General features: G+C 46.7%; 1 protein-coding gene across 8 annotated transcripts in view; it reads right to left on the reverse strand.

The window, feature by feature from the left end:
* The window catches only part of CA12 (carbonic anhydrase 12), a 55,551-nt gene that overhangs the window by 19,123 nt on the left and 18,753 nt on the right, over positions 1–17,675 (reverse strand). For all 8 annotated transcript variants that reach the window (XM_032342785.1, XM_032342784.1, XM_032342783.1 and 5 more), the window contains exons 4-5: positions 2,195–2,374; positions 1,213–1,355 (exon numbers count right to left, since the gene is read on the reverse strand). In XM_032342785.1, the coding sequence (XP_032198676.1) occupies positions 1,213–1,355; positions 2,195–2,374 (323 nt within the window). The remainder of the gene's footprint in view (positions 1–1,212; positions 1,356–2,194; positions 2,375–17,675) is intronic.

Genomic DNA, 17,675 nt, shown 5'->3' on the forward strand with positions numbered 1-17,675 from the left:
CCATCCTATTGGGCCGGAATTATAGCCCCTCCACACTTGTAACTCGACCTATAATTAGCCTGAGACATTAAGCAGTTTAGCAGTAAAGAAGAGAGAATGGTCATGTCATTATTTACCTGGCTGATCAGTAGCTTTTACCAACTTGTATTTATTGTCCTGTAAATGTTCAAAACCATAGGCCCAAGTTCTATCCCTTGGGAGCTCTGAAATGGAGCAAATCAAGCACCCTGCGTCCCCCCTGCACACCTGTGGGGCAGGCACAACGCTCCACTCCTCCTGTTTTCGTGTGGCCTTTTGGGTCAGTGCCGCAGGATGACATGACATAACACAGTGCTGTGCTCACCTCCCAAACTATCCTGGTCGAGTCTGTCACTGCGCTGACGTCCAGCCATCCCTCGGCTTGCGGCCAAGTAGAAGAGTAACCCTGGGTCCCAAGGTTCCAAGCATCACCCATGCCCAGGGGAAAGGAAAGATGGGAAGGGAAAGGCCTATGCAAACATCATGGCATGTGAAGAAAGACTGAGAAGTCTGCAGGAGCGATTAGCCCAGTATGATCCAGCAGTGGGATACATACAAAATAGTATATAGAATGGGCTTCCTGATGCATATTCTCAGATCCTAACTCAAGTCTAGGGTAAGAGGCTGCCCCAGTTGATGATACCTTGTGATCTCTAAGGGGTATTACACTGATCAGACCCTTATAACCGGGGTTATCCACTGTTTTTCCATTGACTGGTGTACCTCACACTTCTAACAGGTTTGGCCCTTGGCCATAGGTGGCTCCGTGGTACTGGAGCACACAGATACCATAGTCAAGATGCTATTATGTGTCTGGGATGACCTACGTCAGCCAGACAAGCTGGTGGGATCTTGATCTGTGCAAGCAGAAAGGCAATGTCTAGAAAAGGGGTATGTGCATCCCTCTGCCCTCCTGGGAGCACTGCCTTCTGAGCAGTATCATTCAATAAGTGGCAGAGAGACAAACTCTGTGTGTTGAGGAGAGGAAGAGGACCAGGACACTGCAAATGAGCTGCAGGTGGCCAGAGTGGCTCTACCTTCCTGTGCTGTTGACAGCGCCAGGCGTGGGCGTGGCGAGCCTAAAGGCAGCCCCTGCTTGTGCTCCGATCTTACCTGTCCACCATCCAGGTGGAAGGATGCCAGACCACCCACCGCCAGGCAGCCTCTGCCAGCCCCGTGGCCGCCCGCACTCACCTCTGCGGCAAAGTGCTTCCCACCGACAGTGTGCTCGGAGCCGTGCGGGTCATTCTGGTTCCCCCAATGCAGGTGCAGCTGTGTGGCAGTGTAGCGGGACCGGAGGCCCTGGAGGTGCATGTCCGGGGTCAGGTTCAGCCTCACTGTGGGGAGTGGAGCCTTCAGAGCCCTGGCCCGCTGAGCACTGCCTGAGAGCAGTGAGGGAGGCAATACCCGCCTGGGCCCAGACAGGAGGCAGGTGGACTCAGCGAGCAGAGAGACACAGCCTGAGGATCAGAAACTTGGGCTCTTCTGAGAACGGCCCCATTTCCCTAAACCAATTCTAGCAGCGCCAACACCTTCTTGGCTCCCCTGGGAAAAGGATGGCAGGAGCGTGAACACTAGACCAACGGGTGGGTGTTTTCTTTCCTTCCATGTATTACACACCCATCTATGAAGACAGAAGTTAATGAAGTATCTGCCAAGCCGTAGAATATAACAATAACAATAAAAATGACTATTTATGAGGCATCTACCATATTCCAGATCCCAACATACGTAATCTCTAGTCTTCACAATACACATCAATATGCCCATTTCCAGACAAAAACTCAAGGAGGTTAATATTCTTACCCAGAGTCTCATGACTTCTAAGTTAGGAGTCAAGCCAGGATTCAAATCCATGTTTGTCTGACTCCAGAGCCTGGGGGACCCCACAATGAATTGCATGACTCCTGGAGTATTTGAGCCAAGGGACCAATGGGCTCAGGCCTGTCCACTCCCCCCTCCCAAGAGATGTGCTTCTTCTGAGAGGTGCTGGCCTGGCAGAGCAGCCCCCGCATCTCCTGAATGGTCCAGGCATCCCTGGGCTCCCCTGGACCCGCTGCCCCCTCCCCTTCTGGATACATCCATGGAGCCCCCTCCCTGCCGATGGAAGAGAGCAGGCCAAGGAGCTGAGGATGCTCAGACAACCCCTTGCAGATCGCAGAGATCTCTCTCTCACCTGAATGGCCGTCGTTGGTCAGGATAAACTGCTCGTTGTCAGAAACATTGTAGCCTTGGAACCCCAGGGGCACAAGGCTGGCGTCGTACTGGAGAATGTCACTGTGCAGGTCTATTGGGGACTGTAGCATACCCCCACATGCCGGGTACTTCTTGGACCAGCTCTTTTCCCCATCGGGACCTGGAAGGGGAGATTCAAGCCCAAAGTTTAGTCGGTTTTCCACAAATGTTCTTTCCTCCCTTTCTAATTCTGTGTTCAATAGGATCCACTGCTTTTCTCCTCTTCATCCCCAGAGGGATATTCTTCAAGGCCCAGAGAGCTCAGCTTACTGCTCACTTGCTCTTAAAGTGATATGGGGAAAAGACTAGAGAAGACCCCATGCCAAGGACTAGGGCCCACCAAGCTCCATTTGAATTTTACATTGTTCATATTTTGACACAGTACATATCTTCTCCACATGAAGACCTACTGATTTTCAACAATTTTGCATCTGTTTATGGAGCACCTATTATGAGCAGGAACTACTCAGTCTTGGGGCCGCCAAGTTGAACACAGCAACAGGGCCCCTGCTTGCCCAAACTTGAATCCTCTGGGATGCTTCAGGCTGGAAAAATTGGCCACAGCTCCAGGGAGGTCTCTGGGGTCAGTGGAGTTATAGGTATGATCTTCCTAGTAGGAAACCCTGGAGGACATTGACATACCCACATCTAGAGCAAGTATAAAACCCCACCTGTTAGGGATGCTTGAAAAATATCAAGTAACTGAGGTGCCTGGGTGGCTCAGTGGGTTAAGCCTCTGCCTCCGGCTCAGGTCATGATCTCAGGGTCCTGGGATCGAGTCCCGCGTCGGGATATCTGCTCAGCAGGGAGCCTGCTTCCCTTCCTCTCTCTGCCTGCCTCTCTGCCTACTTGTGATCTCTCTCTGTCAAATAAATAAATAAAATATTTAAAAAATATATCAAGTAATTATATGGCTGGAATCACAGAGCTAAGTGCAAAGTTTATACTGAGAGAGTGTGACAATACTAGGAACTAATTCCAAACTACCAGTGAGCAGGAAGAGACTTAAAAAAATAAATCCTCCAGGGCTCAGGCTTCTTGCTAACTACCGGGTAATTGTTCTTCCTCTGGAAATGGCAATAAACAATCCAATCCCATGTTCAGATAAACTTTCTCACTCCCACAGGGAAAAGAATCTTTAAAGAATGTAAAGCTGTGTTTAAAAGATTATCTCCTGTGGTAATTAAATGGATTTTCAGGCAGAGGTTTCTCCAGAAAAGCAAATAATTAGCATGTCATGGCTCGTTAGGGTAGAGCCATGGTGCCCTGTGGGCTCTCTCCGAGTTGGGACCCAAGTTTTACCATCTGGAATGACAGTAACTGAAGCAGAGAGGAAATGAACACCACTTCTTCCGGGACCCCATCCATAGACAGCAGCACTATTTCACAATACACTGGCCTCACAGAATCCTGGCTCCTTACCCCTTGTTCTCTAACTAGGGGACTTCATCTGAGAGTAAGGAGAGTCAGAAGAAAAACTTGGTGTCCAGGTTCATATAAAATGCTATGAGAAGTTGATCCGAGGTCTGGACATGCACAGTAGAACCCTTTCAACCTTTGGATATACCTTCTTGGAAATGTTAGAACTTAAAAGGATTTCAAAATGTCCTGTCCAACCTTTCACTGGACACCAGTTTTCTCACTTGCCCATGTCAGTCAGGGTCTTCACTGAGCTGTATTTTAATTTTTAAGACCTCAGAGCCCTGGATTCAAAGCAGTTCAACTACACCAAGATGGCAGAGGGAGAGGGAGCCTGGAGGACATCAAAGTAAGACCATTACTCAGCTAAGGACAAAACCAAATTCCTGGGGCACCTGGGTGGCTCAGTGGGTTAAGCCTCTGCCTTCGGCTCAGGTCATGGTCTCAGGGTCCTGGGATCGAGCCCTGTATGGGGCTCTCTGCTCGGCAGGGAGCCTGCTTCCATTCCTCTCTCTCTGCCTGCCTCTCTGCCTACTTGTGATCTCTGTCTGTCAAATAAATAAATAAAATCTTTAAAAAACAAAAACAAAAACAAATTCCTTAGGGACAGCAGAAAGCCGAGAGGGAGCAATCCTGCGGTATCACACAAACCCTCAGGTCAGCAAGAGCGCAGATACCAGGAACAAGCCTTCTAGAGTGAGGCTGCCAGCCTTTTTTCTGCTCACAGTGGCATTTGGACCCACAGGGACCCACAGGGTGGCAGAAGCTGCCAGCCATGCAGGAATGGAAAACTCGGTGGCTAAAGAGGTACAGCAATAAAATGATTTCTCCTCAGATGCATGACTAAAGGGAACTGGGTTAGAAGGACTTTCTCTTCCCAGAACAGAGGTTCCAAAAGGTTTCATGAAGAGAGCATTCTGGTGCTAACTAAACCAAGAGCTCTTTGGGGATAGGAACATCTCATTTTGATCCCTGTGAGCTCACATTGTGATTAGGGCCACATGAATAACAGACATTTGGTAAACACTTTGCCAAAGAATAAAAGATCTGAAAGAACAGAGAGCTTAGGAAAAGGTTATCAGGAGGAATTTTTCTTTTTCATTGTGCCCTAAATACTCTTTATTGGAACTAACACTAAATTGGGTATTTGGGAGCAGGAAAGGCTAGGGATATAAAAGGCAACAGAGCCAGTGTTGGCAAAACCTTCTTCAGAAAGAGAAGCAGTTATGTTGGACCAGAAGAGTCCAGAAAACAAGATTTCAGCACCAGCCATCCCACCACCTCAGTGAGTGACCTTGAGCAAGTCACATTCCCTGCCTGAGTCTCCTTTACCCTTCATTCAAATGAGAGAATTGAACACTGTGTTCGGGAAGTTCCGTTCTGGCTCTGAGCTCCGAGATGGATGGAGATTACTAGGACTAAGCGCTACACCCTCTGTATCAGGCAAGTTTGAACAACTTGGAGAGAGCTGCTCATGCCAAGGCAGCTAGCTCCCGGGCATGTGACAAAGTGCCTGTTGGGAAGGGGCTGTGGGACTGAGAGCACAGGGCACTGCTTCTCCCGGGGCGGGCAAGCCACCCACCTCAGGAAGCTGCCGCAGTGTTAGCTGCCGTCACCAGGGGGCGCTCGTCTTTGATCACTAGCCACAGCCCTTTACCGGCAACAGGATCTAAAAAGCCTTTTCTACTACTCCTGCTTTATTATGATCATTTGTAGTAGTTTGGGCCCTTACAACTCTATAGTATCAGCAAGGTAAAAATCGCACCATTATAGATGGTGCATTCAGGCTTTCATGGCCTGAAGCACCTCAGCCTGTGAAGGCCTTCAGTGGCCTTCAGACCCTTCCCAGTCAGCCACCATGGTCAGCCTGGCTTCCCCACCATTATAGATGAAGCACTGAGATTAAATGATTTGCCCTAATTAGGCCTTGGCTTAGTTACAGAGTTAACCTCCCTGGGTCACAGAGCCTCCATGGCCTCCTGTGTTAGTATTTATCCGGGAGATCTGGGGCATGCCTGTGTCCTCCCTCCCCCATGCTCTCCCTGAAGACAATGTTACCTTCACCCCTGCCTCTCCCATGATGCCTGGCACAGAGCAGGCCCTTACCTGTTTACAGGGCCGTATTCTGATGCTAATTGTCTGCTTGTTCCTCTCCAGGGACACATGCCACTTTATTAATCCCCCTAGTTTCCCAACCACCCCATATCACTTTTTTTCTCATCAAAAAAGAAAACTTAGGTCACTTGCTCAGGTTCAGAATTTACCTTCCTAGCTTCCTAATTTGCCTGCATGAGGATGTGTTCTGTTTGGGAGCAGTCAGTGAGAAAGAAATCTGGTTTACTCCCCTGTGGCCTGGGAGATGACCTGCCAAGTATGGGGCTTCATAGCAGTTCATAGGAACCCCCTCCACCACCAGCATGATAGCCAGTGTCCCCTTCTTGCATGGTTGGGGACCTTGTCAGAGAAGCCTCCCATCCTCGTGGCTTGTGAGTGAGAGGGGTATATGGTGCCATGAGGGTGGGCACCAGGGAAGCAGTGTTGTCAGGAGACATCTTTCGACCCCCCACCCCTAGCCTCTGCCTGGGGGATGTGTGACTTGTTGCCAAAGTAACGCTGGCCTTTTGCAGGCAACCACAGCCCAGACTGTGGCTTTTCAACTTGGTCTCAACTTTCACACTTATGCCAAGTGCCCTGGTGCCAGGAAACCTCACTTGGGACTGATTCTTCCATAAGAGGCATTCATTTCCAGCTACCGTAAACACTCCACTTTTCTCAGTTTTGACTTTGCCTTTTCAGTTAATTGGATTCCTCACATGATCCCGATAAAGGAGATCATGTGTATCTCCCGGTTTGTTTTTCCAAGCAAAGTCAAAGCATTATTTCTTTCCAGCTCGTGTTTTTCTGCTTTAGGCAAAACAGAGTTGGGCCAAACTTCTGTTTTGAAATGTGACAGGAGATTAACACGGCCTAGCTTAAAATGCCTCTTGTGATCTCCGATTGGGAATTTTGAGGGCACAGGATCCGCGTTACCCAAGGACAAGAATTTTTTGTCCTGGAAAATTTCAAATACATACAACAGCAGAGAGAACAGCAAAATGAACCTCCACATCCCCCAGTTTCAACAACTAACCACCGGCAGAAACAAATCAGCCTCATTTGTATTGTACCCACTCTCCCCTATCCCTGGATAATCCTGAAACAAACCCAAATCATTTCCATCTGTACATACTTCAGTATGTGCCTCTAAAACATAAGGACTCTTGAACCCACCTTACCATTACCACACTTAAAAAGTTAACAATTCCTTAAGGTTATCAAATCTCGTTGGAATTCAGTTCTCCAATTATCTCATCACTTTGTAATGGTTTATTTGTAACCTTCAGGATTCTAGTGAGGTCCGTATGTTGCAGTTAGTTGACGTGTTACAGCCTAGATCTCAATTTGGTGGCGTGATGCCTCATCAGAGAACCACTGCCCCCCGGCCCCTCCTTCTTCCAAGGCTCATAATCTCAGAGCCAGGTTGGCTCCAGTTGTCCTCACTCGGTCATGGAGTCCCACGTTTCCGTTACCATCACCACCTCTACCACCCCAGGACCCACCCTCGTCTTGTCACACCGCGCAGGCTTCCTGCAGAGTCCCTGCCTCAGCCTTTCCTAAATTCACCGCCAGGCTCCTTTCTTGTTGAGACCAAGTTTAACCAGATGTCACCCTGCTTCAAGGCACAGCGGGGTAGTAGCCATCTTTCATGCCCTGAAGCATCTCAGCCCGTGAAGGCCTTCAATGGCCTTCAGACTCTTCCCAGTCAGCCACCATGGTCAGCCTGGCTTCCTTACCCTCAAAACACGCTGTGAACTCAACCTTCACAAATGTTCTTAAGGCTTCAAATGCTGCCCTCTTTCCCCTTCTCCTTTCCAAATCTTGTCCACACTTGAAGTCCATCTCAAGTCCTGCCAAAGCTACTCCAGCGCTTTCTCCTTGCCACGGACTCCTTAGCCAGCCTGCTGGGGGTCTGCACGGCGGTACAGTGACGGGAATGCTTCCTTAAGCCAAGTGCATGACCACTGTCTCCAGACCAGCCCCTCAACCTGCTCCAGATAGAACTCTGTCTGCAGCTTTCAAAGTCCTTTGGGGGACTAGAGCTTTTTGTCAGATCCCTCCCGCATGTCTGACATTGTGGCCCTTATGCAACACTTAAGAAATTGATTTGGAGGGTTTCTTAAGCTAGTTTCAGAAATCAAGACGTAAAGGGATGAGAGAAGTGTGTGGATGTGTGCATGTGGTTATAGGAAGGTGAGGGTAACAAGGAGGGATTTGTTCTTAACGGATAGAATTCAGCATACTTCCATACAGAAGGGAAAGGGAAAGAGAGAGGAAGGGTTGGATCCCGGAGAAAGAGGAGCCTATGAACGGAGTGTGGCCCTGAGAAAACAGCGGGCTGGGGAAGGTTCAGCCAGCAGAGGCAGAAATTAACTCTGGGCTATTGAGTGAGGCACTCAATGAATGTTCATCATATGGATCAAGCAGAACACTGAAGCCTGCCTGGAAATGAGGCCCAGGAAGTAAAATCCCAGTCAGAAATCCAGGAACTAGGACACCTGGGTGGCTCGGTGGGTTAAGCCTCTGCCTTCAGCTCAGGTCACGATCCCAGGGTCCTGGGATCAAGCCCCGCATTGGCAGGGAGCCTGCTTCCCCCTCTCTCTCTCTGCCTACTTCTCTGCCTACTTGTGAACTTTGTCAAATAAATAAATAAAATCTTTAGGGGGAAAAAAAAAAAAAAGAAACCCGGAACTCAATAGGCCTATGAACCTGATCAGAGAGGACTGGCTATGGGAAGACAAAGCCATCTGGTTTTCCATATTCCACAATGCACCAAAGTGTACCAATAAGCCTAAAAAAGTCAATGTGATTTTTTTTAAATAAACTTATATTTCACTACTTTCTTAAAACATATTGTGTTTTTTTTTCTTTAAGATTTTGTTTATTTATTTGAGAGAGAGAGCAAGAGAGAGCTCAAGCAGTAGGGAGTGGCAAGGGAAAGTGAGAAGGAGACTCCCCACTGAGCAGGGAGCCCAGTGTGGGGCTCAATCCCAAGACCCTGAGATGATCCTGAGCTGAAGGCAGACACAACCAGCTGAGCTACCCGGGTGCCCCAATATATTATGTGTCTTGTTTTTAAAATTCAGTTACAGAAAATTTCAAAGTAGGTACAAAAGTAAAGAGTATGGGGGCATCTGGGTGGCTCAGTTGGTTAAGTGTCTGAATCTTGATTTGGGCTCAGGTCATGATCTCAGGGTGGTCAGATCAAGGCCCACACTGGGCTCCCAGCTTGGAGCCTACTTAAGATTCTCTTTATCCCTCTCCCTCTGCCCCTCCTCCCCTCTCTCTAAAAAAATAATTAAATTAAAAATTTAAAAAGTAAAGAGTATCATATAGTGGCCCCGTGTACCCATCTATCTACCCGCAATGAGTTTAGTTCAGTCTATCCTCCTCCACTGGATTATGTTAATGCAAATCTGTGGATGCTTATCTAAGGATAAGAGGTCTTGAAAAATAACTACAATACGATTTTCACTTCTTAAAAACTGTTGGCAGTAATTTCTTAATGTCCTCAAATATCCAGTGAGCGTTCTGGTTTCCCCAGTTGTCTCATAAACTCGTTGAACAGTTTATTAGAATCAGGGTCCAGAGAAGGTCCATGTATTGGGACTGGCTAGTATGGCTCCTGGCTTCTCTCTGTCCACAAGCCCGGCTTTCATCCCTCCCCGGTACTGGTGTGTTTACTCTGTACAAATATAGGTACAAACTTACTACTGCCCCAGGCAAATAATCATTGATGCAAGTAAATGCAGGATCGTTTTATTATCTTTTAACCTGTTTGCAGACATGGTATAGGGATAAGTAAAAAAACTTTTATGAGTTGAGTGATTTCTTATACACCTGGTACATGCATTGTAATCATAAAAGCACAGAGAGCTCCTTAAAAGACAAGTAACTGCTAGTTTCCCACTGGCCATGCTTTCTCACCGACTGTACATCCTCTGTGCTCAAGAATAATTAACACTTCAATAAAAATATTGTTTGTAACTTGGACCCTATCTGATGAGTCTGGACACACACAAAAGCGCATTTGTGGTTATCCTATTTTGAGGTTTGTCTTTTTGGGCCTTTCTGAGTCGGTCCCTCAGATCTGCTGTTGCCCCTGACCTCTCCCTGTGGTCACATTCTCTGAGGTACCCTCTTGCCTGTGTCCATATGAATGTGTGCAGACAGCTGCCTCAGAACACACTGTCAGACCAAAACCTGCCCCACCGGAAAATACTCTCATGGCAAGGTTTACATATTCTGAATGTTGACACACTTTTTTCTCGATCAACAGTCAAAGTTTCAGTCCAATAAGAGCTTTTGATTAGTCTCCCAAAGTTTGTTTTCTAAGGGGATCTGACTGTATAATAAAAATGGACCTTGTCCCAGCGTGTATATTTAAATGGAAGCGATGACAGATTGTGTGTAAAATTTGAATACACATTTAGGGAAATGGATTACATTTGTCATTAAAAATGCATACTCAGATGTTGACTAAATACTCTTCCTTGGAATGCTGCTTAATTTGGAAGTTCATTCATTCATTTCTTCAACAAATGCCAGGCACTGTATTAGGCACCGAAGATGTGCTAGGGGAACAAAACTGATCTGGTCTCTGTCCTCATGCAGCTTACATCCCAGTGGAAGAGACAAGCAATAAATTGCAAAGAAACAAACCAATACGTAACTAAAATTATTCCAGTCTGCAATCAGTGCTGTGAAGGAAATAAGCAAGGATGAGGACGGAGAAAACAGAAGGATCATTATGGACCAGATGCTACAGGAAGGCTTCTTGGAGGAGGTGCCATTAAAACTAAGACTTAAGGAATGGGACTGAGCCAACCATAAGCAAAACCAGAGGAATGGCATTCCAGTGACGGGGCATAGCAAGTTTAGAGGCCTTGCTGCAGCAAAGAGCTTATGTATTTTATATGCATGTGATGTTTCAACTCAGAAAGAACCAAGGATTCATCTGGCTTCCCCTTTCCCCAGCTGGGCATCGCCCTATGACAAGGCAGAGAATCACCCGGCATCATCTGCTCACATACACTCCTCTGTTAGAAAGGTCCTCCTTTCAGGGGGCTGATACATTTCTTTCCCTGAGGGCCAACAGTCACGGTCCCATGCCTAGAGCCACCCAGAACACAGCTAAGCCCCAGGACCCCATTCAGAGGGGAAGGCAGCCTTCAGACCCCTCTAAATCCATATTGAAACCACACGTCCTCAGGCTATTGTTGGGATGTGGAAGCCACGTTTAAAAATATGTTTAATATCGGGGCATCTGGGCGGCTCAGAGGGTTAAGCCTCTGCCTTCAGCTCAGGTCATGATCTCAGGGTCCTGGGATTGAGCCCTGCATTGGGCTCTCTGCTTGGCGGGGAGCCTGCTTCCTTTCCTCTCTCTCTGCCTGCCTCTCTGCCTACTTGTGATCATCTCTCTCTTTGTGTGTCAAATAAATAAATAAAGTCTTAAAAAAAAGTTTAATATATACTTTATAGCTCCTGCAGTTTACTTCCGAAGTTGATTAAAAGACACAGCTTCTCAAAGAAGTCCAGGGGATTCAGCCTATCAGTAGAATCGAGTTCCCGCAGAGTCCACCTGGCTGGGTTCTGTCCCCACTGCACAAGGCCACATTCTGCCAATTCTTCCTGTTTTCCTGCCGGTCAAGTGGAGAGGCATGGCCATAAAGACCAGGATCCTGTCCAGGAGGAAAGGAGGCTAGCAGGGGTGTGGGTTAATGATTGATGGAAGAGGTCTTTTGATTTTATTATAAACAAGTGGAGGCCAAGGAATCAAACTGACATTTTCCTTTGTTAATGTTGCAAATGAGTCAGAGACAAGGCAGTGAGTCAGGGGCTAGAGAGTCAGGGTTACTTGTTATTTACAAAGCTTAAAGGGAGATTGCTAAAGGCCATTCTGCTTTCTTGGATTTTATGCTACAGGTTAATACAAAAGGGAAAGTTTTCTTCTTCTTCTTTTTTTTTTTTTTTAAGATTTTATTTGACAGAGAGAGAGGGAATACAAGGAGGAGAGTGGTAGAGGGAGAAGCAGGCTCCCCGCTGAGCTGGGAGCCCAATGTGGGGCTTGATCCCAGGACCCTGGGATCATGACCTGAGCTGAAGGCAGTCGCCTAACAAACTGAGCCACCCAGGCGCCGCATAAGGGGAAGTTTTCTAAAGATGCTTTCATATTTACTCTATGTGAGACTCTCCACTTTGTTATTTCAGTTCGTGTTTGGGCCAGCTTGAGAGGAGGGGCTGACATTGGGGTGAAGCAGGGTTTGGGGATCATTTCTGGTTTAGCCATTTCGGGGGAGGGGTGGGATTGTGAGGAAGAGGTGAGCTGTAAGACTGGCCACCAGCTCAGTTCTCTGTTAGCCTTCAGAAGCCCTTTCCCCTCCCCAGTAATCTGGAGGCACTCCCCTCCCCAGTAATGCTAGGGTTGTGAGGGAGAGGAGAGGTCCAAGGGCAGATACCTCTCCCTGCCCATCTCACCCCCTAAAGCAGGACAAACTGTCTCTCTCCTCTGTGTATTTCTCTTTTCCTAACAACACCTACACTGTGTTGTTAATACTCTGTATCTTCCTACCCCAGGAGACCAGTGGTTCCCAAAGCGTAGTCCCTGGGCAAGCATTATCATCATCATCATCATCATCACCACCACCATCCTGGTCACCTAAGAGCTCATTAGCAATGCAGATTCTTGGCCCCAACCCACACCTGAATCAGGCACTCCTCGGGCACCCAGTGGCTGTCATCAAGCCCCCAGGTGATGCTGCTCCTCCTGGAGCCTGAGAATACTGCACTTGGCTTTCAGCTTGCCTCTCTCACTCTTGGGTCCCTGACTCCTACCCCAGAGCCTGGCAAACTCTAGTGTCCCACAAATGGTTCTTGAGCAACAGCTGCGACTAACCAGTAAGTTAAACAAGTTGCTACATTGGGAATAGCCTCAGCCCAGTGATGAAACCTGGGCAGGCTCCAGTTACTGGTCAATGCTCAACCCACGATCTTCCCTTCGGTCTTCCTTGACTCATTCACAAATGAATCGTGGTGTAAAACTGTGAAGTCCACAGTCAAGCCAGATGTCCTGTTCCACCCTCTTTAAAAGGAATATTAAAAATATTCTTCTCCATGTTCAAGCATCTCTGAATAGAAAAGCCTGCAAACATCATCTTTTTAATGTACTATTAGATGTGTAATTCTGGAAACATGTGTTTGAGGTAATTATTCAATGTTATTAGGAACATAACTTCCTTTTCTCAAACTGTTTTTATGGCTCAGTTCATTTTTAAATTTTTTTTATTATGGTAAAATATACACAAAGTTTACATTTTAACAATTTCTTAATGAATTCGTGCCATTAAGTACATTCACACTGCTCTGCAACCATCACCACTATCCGTTTCCAGATCTGTTTCCATCACCCCAAGTGTACGTCACCAGTGGGAATGTGAAATGATGCGGCCAATGTGGAAAACAGCGTGGGTGAGATGGGCAGGGAGAGGTATCTGCCCTTGGACCTCTCCTCTCCCTCACAACCTTAAAAAGTTAGAATTACCATACGATCAGCAATTCTATTCCTAGGTAGATACTCAAAAAGAACTGAAATCAGGAACTCAAGCACATACGTGGACATCAGTATTCACAGCAGCATTATTCCCAGTTGCCAAAGGGTGGAAATACCCCAAGTCCACATTCATCAGCACATGAACAGATAAACAAAATGTACAGACATATAATGGGATACAATTTTTCCCTAAAAAGACTTATCTCATTTTAATGTACAATTTCTTTTCCTAGAACCCCACCTAGTAGATGTTTAAGGAGAGCTGAGGTAGGTCTCCATATTTGCACACCTATCACAGAACCAAAATTACAGTAGATGCTCAGTAAACCCTCACTAGTTGAGGAAAGCTCTCCTTAATTTCTTCTTGAGTCCAACCTCAGAGCAGTTGTCAAACGTGAGTGAGCATCAGAATCTCCTGGAGGGCTTGTTAAACAGACTGCCGAGCCCTGCTCCCACAGCTTCTGATTGGGCAGGTTTGGGGTGGAGCCCCAGACTCTGCATTTCTACCAAGTTCCCAGGTGATGCTGCTGGTCTGGGGACCACACTTTGAAAACTGCTGGTGTAGAGTGGTATTTTTTTTTAATTTTATTTATTTATTTGACAGACAGAGATTACAAGTAGGCAGAGAGGCAGTCAGAGAGAGGAGGAAGCAGGCTCCCTGCTGAGCAGAGGGCCCAATGCGGGGCTCGATCCCAGGACCCTGGGATCATGACCTGAGCCGAAGGCAGAGACTTTAACCCACTGAGCCACCCAGGCGCCCCTAGAGTGGTATTTCTTAACTCTGGACCTACTCTAGCATCTCTGAGGGCTTTTAAGTTTGCCCCCGGCCCAGCCCCTGAGATCTGGTTTAATTGGTCTTGGGTGGGGTCCACACACAGGAAGCCTTAAAAAGCTGTCCAGGTGATTCTAACCTGCAGCCACAGAAGAGAAGAGCTGATGAAAAGCCCTCCTCAGATCAAAGGCCTTGACGTCAGAGCCAGAGCTTTTACCTTCCCTCTCCAAGGTAAGATTGCTTTTTACATTTTTAATTAATCGATGTTTTCTTGTGGTAAAATATATATAATATAAATCTACCACCAGTGACATTTGGTGTGTTCACAGAGGTGGGTAACCATCACCACTCTTTAGCTCTAAAACGTTTTCACCACCCCACAGGGAAAACCCAACCTCAGTCCCCATGCCCCTCCTCCCCTCAACCTCTGGTAACCACTCATCTACTTTCTGTCTCCATGGATTCGCCTGCTCTGTACATTTCATGTCAGCGGAATCAATATGCAGCTTTTGTGTCTGGCATCTTTCACATAGTACAGTGTTTTCATGGTTCATCTGTACTTCCTTCCTTTTTATAGCTGAATCTTATCCCCTTGTATGGACATAGCACCATTCGTTTATCCATTTGTATCATTGCTTCTTACTATAGTTTAAATATTTGACTCTGGTTAAATTGCCCTGTTAGTCTGTAAAATAGTTGTTGACTAGAATCAAGCAGCAGTGTTTCACCTGTGTGCGTTTTAGAAGAGCCTGTGACTACGGGGCACCTGGTAGGCTCAGGTGGTTAGGCGTCTGCCATCAGCTCAGGTCATGATCCCAGGATCCTGGGATCAGGACTCTCATCGGGCTCCCTGCTCAGCGAGGAGCCTGCTTCTCCCTCTGCCCCTCCATCACATGTGTGTGAGTGCACACACGCTCTCTCGCTCGTTCTCTCTCTCTCTCTCAAATAAAATCTTAAAAAAAAAAAAAAAAGGTCCATGACTAGAGCCAGTGTGAAGGCAAGATGAAGAAGTCTCAGCCTGGTTTCCTGGAAACATGGGTTCTAGGGGTCAACGAGGCTATTATTTGTAACAGGCTCCCAAATGAGAAGGGGAACCCTCACGTCATAATGCTAATAGAGGCGTATTCCATACAAGGTGGTGTGGCAATGTTTTCTGGCAGTAGAAGGAAGTTGGTGGGAGAGCAAATGATGTGGGCAGAAGCTGCCTCTGTGCCTGGCTCTTTCCCTGGCAAGAAGAGGTCTGGAAATGTCTCAGGTGCTTTGAATCATTGATATAGCCTTCTCCTCTAGCTGACAGAGGAGGGTTGCTCGTCTTTGTTAAAAGTGTGAGGCTGCGGGGTGCCTGGGTGGCTCAGTGGATTAGGCCTTTGCCTTCGGCTCAGGTCATGGTCCCAGGGTCCTGGGATCGAGCCCCGCATCGGGCTCTCTGCTGAGCAGGGAGCCTGCTTCCCCCTCTCTCTCTCTGCCTGCCTCTCCACCTGCTTGTGATCTCTGTCTGTTAAATAAATTTTTAAAAAAATTAAAAAAAAAAAAGTGTGAGGCTGGGGGTAACCCACCATGACTGCATTCGGGACTAGACAGTAGGTCAGGGACAATGCTGGATATCTAAGCTGAATGTGATCCCCACAAGGAATTTAGCTGTGGACTTCTGATGTCTGTTAATAGAACCAGTACCTCCCCTTTCGCTTTTACTGTGATCTCTCGCCTCTGTTTTGCAACCAAGCATCTTCCAAGAATTGCCTAAGCTGCTGGCTTGTGCCTCTTTACTTCCCATTCAGACTCGCTGCTCTGTGACTCTGACTTGAGGCCCACGCCTCACTGAATTCAAACACATTCTTCAGTTCTTGTTTTTCTTGCAGCCCTTGGCCCCAGTGTCCACCACCACCCCGTTTCTGAAACCTTTCCTCTCCCACTACCTGTAGCTCCCTGCCCCCTAATGTCAGCCTTCCCATGGTTCCGTCCACCTCTGCCCTACCCAGTTTCCTCCTGAGCTCCAGAACTGCTGCCTTCTGGATGCCCCTACTGGATGCCCTTGGCTTCCTGAAACCAGACATGGCTGCAGAGGGAGGCAGATAGACAAACAATTAAAAAAGAACAACCAAACTTGCCATATTTTCCTCTCTGACTGTCCTCCTTCCAAAACTTCTCTCGCTTTCTTCGAGTTTCTCTGTCTCAATGTATGTACCATTTACCACACCAAAGCCTAGAATCGAATCTTCTCCTTTGATCCCATTGCTGGGCACAGGGAAATAATGATTTTAGTTTTATGTGTCTTTTTGAAAAGCTTATTCTGACAAATTTTTAACGTACAGAAAAAGTTAGAAGAAAAGCACAATCAATTCCCATATACTCTTCACCTAAAACACTAGCTGTTAACATTTTGTCACACCTGCTTTATTACTCTCTCTCAATATATACATCTATACATACATTATTATTGTCATTACAGTTCTTCCTCAGCCTGTGATGGGATTATGTCCTAATAAACCTATTGTAAGTTGCAAATACCATGTAATTTGAAAATGCATCTAACTTTCTGAACATCACAGCTTAGCCTTGCCTACCTTAAGCATGCTTTATACTAGCCTACAACTGGGCAAAATTATCTAACACAAAGCCTGTTGAATATCGCATGTAAACTGTTGAGTACTGTGCTGAAATTGAAAAACAGAGTGGTTGTCTGGATAAAGAATGGTTATAAGTGTGTCAGTTGTTTATCTCGTGTTGGGGTGGCTCATGGGAGCTGGGGTTACTGCCTCTACCCAGAGAGGATCACACCAGGTATCACTAGCCAAGGAAAAGACCCAAACTCACAATTCCATGTCTAGTGTCTACTGAATGTATGCCACTTTCACACCATCCTAAAACTGAAAAATTTTAGGTTGAACCATCATTAAGTCAGGGCTCTCTTTTGAGAAAAAGTGTTAGACATCATGCTCTCTGGTACTTAAATACTTAGATGGCTGTCTCCTGAGAACAAGGATACTTTCTTACATAATCACAGTACAATTCTCCAAGTCAGGAAATTTAGTGATTAATATGATACTGGTATATAGTATTCAATCAATCAAATCATACCAATCAAATTCAATCAGTATTCAAATTTTGTACATCCAGGCTCAAAGGATCTTCCCACAGATTATGTATGATTTATAAAAGGGAAACATGATAAAAATGAAATGGAGAAAGCTACCAGGCATTATCTTAACTACATGATCAAAATGATCACCAACAATGCCATCAAGTGCCTCCTGATGAAATGCACAGGCAGGGACACATTACTTCTGTGATGTTCATGCCAAAATGTACAACCTGAATCTCATGAGAAACCCCTGGACAAACCCAAACTGAGGGACCTACGAGGAGTTTCAGGAATGTCACAGCATGAGAGGTCTAAAGAGATACCAAGAAACATGGAATGAGTTATCTGGATTGACTTCTGCATCAGAAAAAGTACTGTCAAGGGTCACATCAAGATTCTTTCAGACTTGGCGTTGCTGTGTCCCCACCGGCACAGCCTTTATTCAGACCAACAGCTCCATATCTGTGCCCCTCACGGGCCCTGTTTCTTTGGGCTTACCCCAC

Source organism: Mustela erminea, chromosome 5 (assembly GCF_009829155.1).
Source record: "Mustela erminea isolate mMusErm1 chromosome 5, mMusErm1.Pri, whole genome shotgun sequence".
Lineage (NCBI taxonomy): Eukaryota > Metazoa > Chordata > Mammalia > Carnivora > Mustelidae > Mustela > Mustela erminea.